Genomic DNA, 13,516 nt, shown 5'->3' with positions numbered 1-13,516 from the left:
GGGTTAAAGGAGCCGCTGATTCGGGGGGCTCTGGCTCACTCAGGCCGGGGGGAGGGAGGGGTACGGAGTGCGGAGCGAGCCTGAGGAGGCAGAGGCCGGCGTGACATTGCACCAGCCTGAGGCGCGCCGTGCGTTCTCCCGGGGAGGTTGTCCCTGGATCCTGGGCCCCTGGCAGTGGCGGGCTGCACAGGCTCCCCAGAAGGGAGGTGTGGATAGTGACCTGTGCTCGCACACAGGCTTCTTGGTGGCGGCAGCAGCAGCCTTTGCGTCTCATGCCCGTCTCTGGGGTCCGCAATGTTAGCCACGGCTCGCGCCTGTCTCTGGAGCTCCTTTAAGCAGCGCTCTTAATCCCCTCTCCTCGCGTACCAGGAAACAAAGAGGGAAGAAAAAGTCTCTTGCCTCTTTGGCAGCTCCATACTTTTCCCCGTACTTTGTCCCGGCTAGCCGTGGTGCACTAACTCCCTGCAGGCTGTGTTCACGCCGCCAACCCCAGTCCTCTCCCTGCGCTCCAACCGAAGCCCGAGCCTCAGCTCCCAGCCCCGCCCGCCCCGGTGGGTGAGCAGACAAGCGTCTCGGGCTGGTGAGTGCTGATCGGCACCGATCCTCTGTGCGGGAATCTCTCTGCTTTCCTTTCCGCACCCCTGTTGTTGTGCTGTCCTCCGTGGCTCCGAAGCTTCCCCGCTCCGACACCCACAGTGTCCGCCCACGAAGGGCCTTCCTAGTGTGTAGAAACCTTTCCTCCTTCACAGCTCCCTCCCACTGGTGCAGGTCCCGTCCCTATTCTTTTGTCTCTGTTTATTCTTTTCTCTTTTGACCTACCCAGGTATGTGGGGAGTTTCTTGCCTTTTGGGAGGTCTGAGGTCTTCTGCCAGTGTTCAGTAGGTGTTCTGTAGGAGTTGTTACACGTGTAGATGTATTCCTGATGTATCTGTGGGGAGGAAGGTGATCTCTGCGTCTTACTCTTACGCCATCTTCCCTGACTTCTCCAGACCAAAGGTTTTAATAAGGAAAGTGCAACAGTAAATATTAATAAAAAGAAAAATCCACCAAGAAGATATCATAATCATGAGCTTGTATACAACTTCAAATTAAGAAAGCAAAAACAATAATAATGAATTACATGTCTATAATCATATTAAGAGATTTTAATACAGTTCTGTCCAAAACTGGTAAATCAAGCAGATAAAAATTAGGTTGTAGAAGATTGTAAATACCTTGAACAACCTTTCTACTAAAAATAGAAATGCTGGATAAATTTTTTTTTAATATTTTTTTAAATGTAGAGTTGAACTGATAAGAAAGAAAGGAAGCCTAGGGCCAAAAATGAAGCAGGAATGCAAAGAAGTAAACACGTACTCAGCTGGCTTTTTACCCTGAAGGCATCTGCCAAATGCCTGTGACTCTTGAGTTTCTGTTTTGACAGGTGTGAGGAGTACAAAGGACAGGAGAGTTAATTCTACGTCCAGTTCAAGGTGAGGAGTCTAATAGAAAACTCTGCATAAGGCTGGGGACTGCAAAGGGCTACAATTTCAGCATAAAGGTGATCTAGAAATAAACCACCTTGTTCATCTAGACTGTGGCATTGGGTAGAGGGATATCAGAAAATCTCTGAATTTCTAACCACAAGCCAGCCTTCATGCAGCCTTCACGCTGCGATATGGTCCAAAACCCTCCAGCCAGCAATTTTAAACTGGATCCAGCTTGGCAGGGCTGTCAGGTACCTGCAAAAAGAAACGCAAATCTTCTCTGAAGGAGCAAACTAAGTATTATAAAGAAGTCAGTTCTTCCCAAATTAATCTATGAATTTAGTGCAGTTTTAATCAAAATCCCAACAGAATGTTTTTTTTTTCTTAACTTGATTTAAAAGTTCATATTGAACAGCAAAGTGGCAAGAATGTCTGAGAAAAGTTTGAGGAAGACTGAAATTGTAGGAGTATTCACCCCTCCAGATATCAGACGTTGTCTAAGGACAGGGATAGATTAAGTGACCTATGGAATGGAATAGAACTTCCAGAAACAGACCCATGCATATATGAAAATTTTATATATGACAGCAGGGGCATTATAAACCAGTGGGGGAAAATGGAAAAGAGAATTTGTTATATGTATGAAAAAAGAAAATGAAATTAGATTTCTATCTCATACCATAACTAAAAATAACTGCCAGTTAAAGACCTAATTATGAAAGCAAACCTTTTTAGAAGAAATATAGAATATTTATGTTCTAAGTACGAGAAAGGATTCTTTTTAAGACACAAAAAGTATAAACCATTGAGGACTGATAAATTCAACTGCATTAAAATTTAAAACTTCATTATAACCAAAGACATAACAGTGTGAGAAGGTAAGCTATAAGCTGGTGCGAGAAGATATTTTCAATGTACATAGCCAAAAAAAGGATTAGTGGGCTTCCCTGGTGGTGCAGTGGTTGAGAGTCCGCCTGCCGATGCAGGGTAGACGGGTTCGTGCCCCGGTCCGGGAAGGTCCCACATGCCGCGGAGCGGCTGGGCCCGTGGGCCATGGCTGCTGAGCCTGCGCGTCCGGAGCCTGTGCTCCGCAACGGGAGGAGCCACAGCAGTGAGAGGCCCGCATACCGCAAAAAAAAAAAAAAAAAAAAGGATTAGTATCCAGAATATATGAAACAATTACCTTAGAGCAAAATAGGCAGAGACTCGCATAAGAGAAAATAAAATGAGCAATAAATATGGAAAGGTTTTCAAGCTTACTAGTTATGGAAATGCAAATAAAAATAACAATGAAGAAATATCAAATATTGACAAAGATGCTGAGAAATAGAAAATTCTTAGACATTATTGATGGAATATAAATTGGTAAAATTATTTTGAGCAATTTAGCAATATCTGGTAAAATTGAAGATCGATTGTTTAAAAGAAATTAAAGCACATGTGAACAAGGAAACGTGTAAAGAAGGTTCATTACAGCATCGTTAGTAATAGAAGTTGAAAACAAATCTCCATCAAGAGGAAGATAAGGGACTTCCCTGGCGGTCCAGTGGTTAAGACTTCGCCTTCCAAGGCAGGGGGTGCAGGTTCAATCCCTGGTTGGGGGGCTAAGATGCCACATGCCTCGTGGCCACAAAAACAAAACATAAAAGGAAGATAAATGAATTGTATATTCATACGATGGAATACTATACATCAGTTAAAATAAATGAACTAGAAGCATCAGCATCTGAGATATATCAGAACTAAAAGGTCGAGCCAGAAAAGCAAATTGTAGAATGAGCTGTACAGTGTGATACCATTTATATAAAGTTTAAAAATAAACATAAACTTGATGAAGGCATGTATTTGTTTGTTCTCTGCTCTATCCCTAGCACCTAGAACTGTGCCACATAGTGGGTGCTCATTAAATATTTACAGAATAAGTTGAATGCAAAACCAAACTGTAAATTACATATGGATACATACTTATGAATTCATAGTATTAAAAACTTGCAAGGGGAGTGACAAACAACAAATTTTGGATAGTGGTTCCCTCTGGAGAGGGAGGGAGGGGAATGGGATTGGGGAGGGATATACAGGGGTCTTCAATTGTGTTTGTAATGTTCAAAAAAATCTGAAATATAACCAAATGTTAAAATTTGATAAAGCTGGGTGGTGGGTATCACAGATGTTTGTTATATTCTTCATAATTTTCTTTATGTTTCTAATATTTTACAATTTTAAAATTTCTTATCTCAAAAAGAAAAGACATGTCAAGTTGTTTGCCCCTACTCAAAATGACCTCTGACTAATTTGCTATTAGAATTTGTGTTCTTTTTCAATGTCAGTTCTCATTTGATGCTATCAATGTGACTGCCCTAGAACCCCACACCTACAAATTTGAATTTGCTTCTTATCTGTTTGTTAGAAAAACGGATTTTGAAGCTATTTAGAAGTACATATCACTTAAGTGTTTTGAGTAAGGATCTGAAAGGTCCTCTGGCATGAGCTTAATTGTGTATTACTTATTAATTTTTTGAGTGCTTACCATGTGCCAAACCTTTTGTGAAGCACTTTTGATACATTATATTGTTTAATCCTCACAGTATCCTGATGTGAGACATATATTGTACTCATTTTAAGGAATGAAGAAACTGCAACTCAGATAAAGAGATTTCCCCGGGGTCTTTTTATAGGAAGTGGTAGAGCTGGAATTCATACTCAGTTCCATTAGACCACCTCACTGTACTGTTCAGAGATATGGACATGCATTTCCTGGTTTGGTTCTAGATAGTCATTTTCCACATACTTAGTAATATCTTCTAGTTCATTTCTTAGATTTGAGGTTTGCTTATATTGTAAAATAAAAATATTGATAGTTGTGGAGAGTATTTTCTGTTGCTTCATATGAAAGTAAGGGAAAAAATATGTAATTTAAATTCTTAAGCCCAATATACAGCCTTACTTCTCATTCATGAAGGTTTAAGAGTTTAAGAGTCCATTTAATAATCAAGGTCCCCCAGTTATGAGGTTAGAGGGGGAACTGAGGTTATCCTAAGAATATTTACTTAGTGATATGGCAGTTAAAAAATTAGTACCCATTTAAATATTCCAGGATCTGCTTTTCCCTCCCACTGTCTTTGTTGGTCTTTTCCTGATTGTTATATTTCAAACAATATAATGTAGGTGCAGTGCTTATCATGGGGAACATGAAATTTCTGATCTTGTAAAGGATGTAAAATTTTGCAAGGCCTTGAGAGTGATGTTAGAGAACTGGTCAAAATCATTGGCAAATGAGGATCTGATAGAGTGAGACTAGTTATCAATTAGAGAAAAGAGAACGACAGAAATGATGACATGATAGAAACTTCAAAGAATTATGTGAATATCCCACAGGACCAAGGAAAGGCCTTTGGGAAAATTGATAAAGACCTTGAATGTTATACAGAAATGCCCCTCTTTTTATTATAGTACAAAATTCAGATATGAAGTAAGGATGTCATATTCTGCTTCATAATTTCATTGGAAAGATTATGCAAAAAACCCAAACAATTAATTTATTCTTCTAAGAATTTGCATATAGTTAAATAAATTTTAAAAGGCCTTTTTTGATGATTTTTAGTTGGTTTTTTAAAAAATATACAACACTTCCTTTCCCTTGTACAATGAAATGTTGGTACCTGTTTTAAGAAAATTCAATTTCAGTTGCTGTTATCCTTTACCAATCATCCTCTGATAATGAAGACCTCAATTTATCCAGAGCTGTCATATACTGGAGTTTAATGGAGACATATGGAAAAGTTCTGTAATTCAGAAACTCATAGATTTCAATGTGTGTGGAGTGTCTCTTGTTTATTAGAGACCATGTAGTTAAAAATACTTTATAATTATTAACTTATTAGGTAGACTAAGTTTTAATTTGAGAGGATTGGGCCAGATCTCCAAGACTTATCTACCACTTTACACTTTCCGTGTCTACTTACTTTGGGATAAGAATTGTTGAGGGTGCTTTAACTGGTCTCCTAGTCTACATTCTTAATTTTCTATAATTTATCTACTCTCTTTACCAATGATTCTCCAGTACCAAAATTTTTAACAGGTAATACTTTGAGGGAAAAATGAGAAAACTAAAGTCTAAGTATTGAATTTTTCATTAAAGTAAACTTATTCAATTAAAAATTATTAACTTTTGTTCCATGATTTTCTGCATTACTGATATTAAAATATCCATGCAACAATAGTAATTTTTTTCAGTGGCCTTACTGACAAAAATTTTTAAACCAATCCCTCTATTTTATTTTTTATGAATATAGTTTTGGAACCTAGCCAGCTCAGAGATCCTTCTGAAAGTCTTAACCAATCATGTCACTTTCTTGCTTAAAACCCTTCAAGGTGGACCACTGCGGCCTACAGCAATATAATCCCACTGGGGTTTTGAATCCATATGTGCATTATTTTCTGTACGAAATAAAATAGCTTAGTGTTTTTTTCCCTAAATTTTTCAAATATATAAAGATGCTTCTATGATGATGATCAATTTATTTTAAAAGTCTGACTTGACTTTCCAGTAGCCTTTGTTATTTTGTATTTTTTTAAATCGTATAATTCCTGTCAAGTGTGGAAGTCATTGAAATATTTTTACTTTTAAAAGCCTCATCAGTAAAGGTAAAACTATAAGGAGAAAAAATGGATTTGACAATATAATAATTAAATTTTTGATATGGTAAGAAAACGTGAACCACGTTTAAAGATAGAAATATATGGAAAACATATTCAACATACTGTATTTGAAAAACTGAAGAATATTAGTAATATTTTGTAACTCAGTAATAAAACTAATATTGCAAGAGGAAAATCAGCAAGGAACATGAATAGCAATTCCCTAAAGAAATATAATCTTCCAATTAATATGAAAAAAGTTCAACTTTACTAAAAATAAGTTTCAACCTAAAACAAGATGATATTTTTTTCCTTGCACTTAGCACAGGTATTAAAAAATACCTCTGTGGGAAGGGTTTGGAGAAGCAGACACTCTCATAACCGCTGGTAGAACTAGATATTGGTATGTTCTTTTGAGGACAATTTGTCTATATGTATCAAAAGCCTTACCTTTAAAAAAAAATCCGTTTTTACTTAACAATACATTTTTCTGGAAATGTATTTAGAAAAATAACTAGGAATGTGATTAATATTTAGCTGTTAGCATATTCATCATTGTGTTTTGAATAGTAATAAATTGGCAGCAATCTAAACATCCAAAAATTGCAAATTAGTTTAAAATAGAAAAGATTATGGTTCACTCATACGGTGAATGCTATTCAGCCATTAAGAATTATTTTGTCAATAAATCTTTAATGGCATGGCAAAATAGTTATGAAATAATATTAGGCTTGAAATACATGAATTAGGCTAAATATCAATTACAGTGGTTATTTTTGGTGTTGGATTTTTTTCCATTTAAAAAAATATCTTCAATGGGCATGTATTTATAATTAAGAAATAGTTATTGGGAATCACTATAGAATAATACCATGATGTATTCTCTACTTGTCTCTACTTTTCCACACACAGCACTTCTAACTGCTGTTGCCTCTCAGAGTACACCATCCCTGTACACACTTTTGTAACTTTGCTTACCCCTTGGCCACTTAGGGTGTTCCTGCTTATTTTTTTTAAGTCAGTTCAAATGACACCACCATGAAACCTGTCCTAAACATCCTCTTTTCTTTGCTTACTCCCCACACATGTATTTTGTATAACTATGTATTTCTAATGTCTTCTCCACTAGGCAGTGAACTTCTATCTTATTCATTTATTTAATAAATATTTGTGAGTGGGACTGTGTGTGTTGGGTACTGCAGATCTAATCATGAATTATGCAGACAGGTTTCCCCTGCCTTCAAGGAGTTTATAGCCTTGTAAATTTATTCCTTACACTGTAACATTAAGTATTACCATAGAACTGTAGAGTGCTTTGGGAAGTTAGAAGATCGGTAAATCTGGCCCAGGCTGGATAGGGAGAGAAGCCTTCCTGGAAGGGATGATAGCTGGCTATTAAAAAGAAAGCAAGTGTTATCCAGGTCAAGAGGTAGGGAGGATGTGGTTTCAGGTAGCAGAAACAGCCTGTACAAAAGCCTGGGATTTTAAAATCGTGTTAGTTTCAGGAAGGCCATTATGCTGTTGTGGATATTGAGATTGATTTCTGAGACAAAATAATTTTATATAATTCTAAATAATAATAATTCAAAATAACTATATATATATATATATATATATAAAAGAAACTCCAGAATTCATTTCTTCTGCGAGAGATTAGTTATATATAAAAGAATATGTTAGAGAAGGCATCCTAATGTTGAATTGAGCAGAAATTAAAATGTGATAGGTAGGTTATTTTTTAAGTGTTTATATAAAATATATTCTCACTAAGGATTGAGAAATTAGTGTAAAATAATTAAAAATCTGAATTATAGAGTATTTTAATTGTCTACTTTGTTTTTATAGAAGTATAGTTGATTTACAATGTTGTGTTATTTTCTGATACACAGCAAAGTGATTCAGTTATATATATATATTTTTCATATTCTCTCATTATGGTTTATTACAACATATTGAATATAGTCCCCTGTGCTATACAGTAGGACCTTGTTGTTTATCTATTTTCTATATAGTAGTTTGTTTCTGCTAATCCCAAACTCCTAGTTTATGCACCCCCCTTTCCCCTTTTGTAACCATAAGTTTGTTTTCTAGGGCTGTGAGTCTGTTTCTGTTTTATAAATAAGTTCATTTGTATCATCTTTTAGATTCCACATGTAAGTGATATCATACCATATTTGTCTTTCTCTGTCTTATTTCACTTAGTATGATAATCTCTAGGTCCATCCAGGTTATTGCAAATGGCATTATTTCATTCTTTTTTATGGCTGAGTAGTATTCCTTTGTACATATATATCACGTCTTCTTTATCTGTTCATCCGTCCTTGGACATTTAGGTTGCTTCCATGTCTTGGCTATTTTAATAGTGCTGCAATGAACATTGGGGTACATGTCTTTTTTTGAATTAGAGTTTCCTGATATATTCCCAGGAGTGGGATTGCTGGATCGTATGGCAATTCTATTTTTAGTTTTTTAAGGAACCTCCATACTGTTTTCCATAGTGGATGTACCAATTTACATTCCCACCAACAGTGTAGGAGGGTTCCCTTTTCTCCACATCCTCTCCAGCATTAATTATTTGTACACTTTTTTTTTTTTTTTTTTTGCGGTACGCGGGCCTCTCACTGCTGTGGCCTCTCCCGCTGCAGAGCACAGGATCCGGATGCAGGCCCAGCGGCCATGGCTTATGGGCCCAGCCGCTCCGTGGCATGCAGGATCCTCCCGGACCGGGGCACGAACCCGCGTCCCCTGCATCGGCAGGCGGACTCTCAACCACTGCGCCACCAGGGAAGCCCTTATTTGTACACTTTTTAATGATGGCCATTTTGTAAGGTGATACCTCATCGTAGTTTTGATTTGCATTTCTCTAATAATTAGCAATGTTGAACATCTTTTCATGTGCCTATTGGCCATCTGTATGTCTTCTCTGGAGAAATGCCTATTTAGGTCTTCTGCCCATTTTTTGATTGGGTTGTTTGTTTTTTTGTTATTGAGTTGTACAAGCTGTTTGTATATTTTGGAAATTAAGCCCTTGGAGGTCACATCGTTTGCAAGTATTTTCTCCCAGTCCCTAGGTTGTCTTTTCATTTGGTTTATGGTTTCCTTTGCTGTGCAAAAGCTTATAAGTTTGATTAGGTCCCATTTATGTAGTTTTGCTTTTATTTCTATTGCCTTGGAAAACTGTTAATTATCTATTTTGTAATCTTGACTGGTCCAATAAAATGTTGCTAAGTGAGATTATTTGGGGAATGCTTTTGAATTAATAGATAAAAAATGATGGTATGTTTTCTCTTTTTTTTACTGAATGAAAGATTTTTTAAAGTTCTGTAGTGCTTTACAATTTTCAAAAGTTTCACACAGATGATTTCATATAATCCCATAATAACCCCATTTTTTTTTCCCCTCCTACCCCTCTCCTGCCCCTCCCTGCTTCCCTCTCCCCACTGGTAACCACTTGTTTATTCTCTGTATCTGTGTCTGCCTTTTTAAAAATTTTATTCACTAGTTTGTTGTATTTTTTAGATTCTACATATAAGTGATATCATATAGTATTTGTCTTTCTCTTATTTCACTTAGTATAATGCCCTCTAAGTCCATCCATGTTGTTGCAAATGGCAAAGTTTCATTCCTTTTTATGGCTGAGTAGTATTCGATTGTATATATATAACACATCTTCTTTATCCATTCATCTGTTGATGGACACATAGGTTGATTTCATACTATGGCAATTGTAAATAATGCTGCTATAAACATTGGAGTGCATGTATCTTTTTGAATTAGTGTTTTTGTTTTTTTCAGATATATACCCAGGAGTGGAATTGCTGGGTCATATGGTAGTTCTATTTTTAGCTTCTGAGAAACCTCTATACTGTTTTCCACAGTGCCTGTACCCATTTACATTTCCACCAGCAGTGTATGAGGGTTCCTTTTTCTCCCCATACCCACCAACATTTGATATTTGTGTTCTTTTTGATGATAGCCATTCTGACAGGTGTGAGGTGATACCTCATTGTGGTTTTTTAATCTTTTCATGTGCCTTTTGGCCATCTGCATTTTCTCTTTGGAAAAATTAAAAATTAAAAGATGGGTTGTTAGTATTTTTTGATGTTGAGTTGTATAAGCTGTTTATATATTTTGGATATTGACCTTTTATCAGCTGTATCATTTGCAGTATCTTCTCCCATTCAGTAGGTTGTCTTTTCAAACTATTTTGTCAATAGTTTCCTTTGCTGTACAAAAGCTTTTAAGTTTGTTAAAAAATCTTATTAATTTATTAATGTAGTTTACAAACTAATTTATGCATAGCCATAAAATTATTTTGAAATATATATAATCACTAAGTAACAACAGCTTCCCACCCTAAGTCTTTTTTTTAATTTAAAAAATTTATTTTATATTGGAGTATAATTGATTTACAGTGTTTTGTTAGTTTCAGGTGTACAGCAAAGTGATTTAGTTTTATATATATATATATATATATATATATATTCTTTTTCAGAGTCTTTTCCCATGTAGTTATTACAGAGTACTGAGTAGATTTCCCTGTGCTATAGAGTAGCACAGGGACCTTGTTTGTTTGTTTTTTAAATTAATTAATTAATTTTTTGGCTGTGTTGGGTCTTCGTTGCTGCGTGCGGGCTTTCTCTAGTTGTGGCAAGAGGGGGCTGCTCTTCGTTGTGGTGCATGGGCTTCTTATTGAGGTGACTTCTTTTGTTGCGGAGCACAGGCTCTAGGTGCACGGGCTTCAGTAGTTGTGGCATGTGGGCTCAGTAGTTGTGGCTCGCAGGCTCTAGAGCACAGGCTCAGTAGTTGTGGCACATGGGCTTAGTTGTTCCGCAGCATGTGGGATCTTCCTGGACCAGGGCTCGAATGTGTGTCCTCTGCATTGGCAGGCAGATTCTTAACCACTGTGCCACCAGGGAAGCCCTATTTTTATTTTTTAATTTTTTAAAATTTATTTATCTATTTATTTGGCTGTGCCACACAGCTTTCGGGATCTTAGTTCCCAGACCAGGGATTGAATCTGGGCCCTCGGCAGTGAAAGCACAGAGTCCTAACCACTGGACTGCCAGGGAAGTCCCTGTGGGGAATTTTTAAATTACTGATTCAATTTCATTGCTGGTAATTGATCTGTTCATATTTTCTACTTCTTCCTGGTTCAGTCTTGGGAAACTCTACCTTTTTAAGAATTTTTCCATTTCTTCTTGGTTGTCCTAGAAGTGAGATTATTTGGGGAATGGCTTTGAATTAATAGATTAAAAATTATGGCACTTTAGTAGCAATTTTTATATGTAAATGTATTCTAAAGAGAAATGTACTCTAAATAGATAGAGATGTTATTGGTAGCAGAGTAAATATTTCTCATAATTTTGAACACTTTATGCTTAACATGTTTCACTTGCAATTAAGTATTCAAAATCTCCTTTGTCTCCTATTAAATTGTCTCTCACCATTTGTGTTTCCTATACAGATTCTAAAATTCATTTTCTCTAGCACTGTTCTCTAAACACCCACCCCTATTTCTAGTTTTGAGTAAAAATCAATAATGTAAAACAGATAAAATTGCAACATGGCCCTCACTAAATCATAGTATCCTTCTCTGTGGTTATGTGAATTACACTTACTATTTATTATATATTAGAATCACTGGGTTTATACAGTGAGTTTGTAGTCCTTTTTTGATTTGTTTTCTTGATTCCTAATAGACTGCTTCTCAGTTTTTCTTTAATAAGAGATTAAATGAACTAGTTTTTCTTTTCTGCTTTGTAGATTTCTTGATAACCGGCTGTTTGCTACCTGCTCTGATGACACTACAATAGCACTATGGGATCTGAGAAAACTGAACAGCAAAGTATGCACTTTACATGGTCACACTAGCTGGGTGAAGAACATCGAATATGATACTAATACAAGACTCTTAGTAACGTCAGGATTTGATGGAAATGTCATTATTTGGGACACCAACAGGTTTGTGAATAGGAGGTCATGTTAGGATTATGAACAACAAAAAAATGTTTTTAAGATGGTAAACAAATTCAGTGTTCTGTCTTAGCTCTCATATCTCTTTAGGAGAAAGAAACTGGCTTTGGGAAAAAACAATCAGAAAGTGATTCCATCTTGTTCCTTGCACTTAGTCACATATTGTGACTAAAAAACTTGGAGAAAATTATGTGGAAAGGAGACCAAGTAATATAGTTAATGATGAAAACTGGTTTATAAGATGAGTTTCCTGAATTTAAGGAAAAGTATTTTTGTTATTATTTCCTTTGTGGAACTGAAATGTTTTTCACTCTTTGGTCCTTCAATTCTAAATCTATTTTGTAATTTTTGCACTTTGTTTTCATGCATTAAAAGAGTGGTTTCTCAGTTGGAGTGGTACTGATCCTTAGGGGAATGTTTGGAAATAATGTGTAGTGCAGTTTTAGTTGTCACTACAGGAGAAGAGAGGAGGATTTCTACTGGCATTTAGTGAGCAGGGATCAGAGTTTCTAAACATTCTGCAGTGCATGGGACAGTTTGCACAGGGGACCAGTCATCCCATCTAAAATGTCACTAATGCCTGTGTTGTGAAACACTTCTGTAGAATATCTCCTTATAGAGAATTGAAAGAGTTGAAGTTTGGGAAATAATTATAATATTCCTGTTGCTAGCTTTGGTAAAATGACAATACAGTAATATACACCAGGAATGTTTCTGAAATATTCTTTTTAGAGCTCATATGTAAAACTAGGGGGATATTCTTAAAGATTTCTAGTTACTCATATTGTCTGAGCAAAGCATAGAGCTACTGATTATCTTTAAACTAAGACAAGCATGTCTGTTTAAATTTAGGACTAATTATTTTTTAGTTTAGAAATAAAATTTGAATAGGAATATAAATAACTTCCAAATTAGTAGAAGGATAAAAGCTAAAAAATACAATCAATCCAATAGAGGCAGAGAAGAAGAGGGGAAAATCATTTTTAAAAAAAAAAAACAGGCAAATTAGGAAGCACAAGAATATGATAGGCAGATAATGGAATATCAACAATTAGAATAAGTATATATGGACTAATGTAACCAGTTATTAGATAGTACTAGATGGATTAAAAAAACAGAAACAAACTCTATGTTCTTCATAAGTAGTATACCTAAAACATACAAACACAGAAAGTTTGAAAGTAAAATGATGGGAAAAAATAAAAGATAAATACAAATCAAAGAAAAATAGTTATATCTACATTAATAGCAGACAAAATAGAGTTTAAGGCATACAGCATTATTAGTGATTTTAAAAAGGTACTATATTAGAAGGTTTATTTCACTAGAACATAAAAATTCTTATCTTGTGTGTACCTAATAACATAGCCTCAAACCATAAAAAGCAAAAACAGACAAGAAAAAAGTGAGAATCTCCATCTCAGTGGAAAATATTA

The 13,516-nt window shown here is 35.8% G+C and overlaps 1 protein-coding gene across 4 annotated transcripts in view; it reads left to right on the top strand.

Moving 5' to 3' along the window:
* Window positions 1-13,516, top strand: part of DCAF10 (DDB1 and CUL4 associated factor 10) — a 59,623-nt gene that overhangs the window by 23,980 nt on the left and 22,127 nt on the right. For all 4 annotated transcript variants that reach the window (XM_060154802.1, XM_060154801.1, XM_060154800.1 and 1 more), the window contains one exon: window positions 11,871-12,068. In XM_060154802.1, the coding sequence (XP_060010785.1) occupies window positions 11,871-12,068 (198 nt within the window). The remainder of the gene's footprint in view (window positions 1-11,870; window positions 12,069-13,516) is intronic.

The sequence above is a fragment of the Lagenorhynchus albirostris genome, chromosome 7 (genome assembly GCF_949774975.1).
Source record: "Lagenorhynchus albirostris chromosome 7, mLagAlb1.1, whole genome shotgun sequence".
Classification (NCBI taxonomy): Eukaryota; Metazoa; Chordata; class Mammalia; order Artiodactyla; family Delphinidae; genus Lagenorhynchus; species Lagenorhynchus albirostris.
The sequence above is the reverse complement of the archived record's forward strand: the minus strand, read 5'-3'. Positions and strand labels throughout refer to the sequence as shown.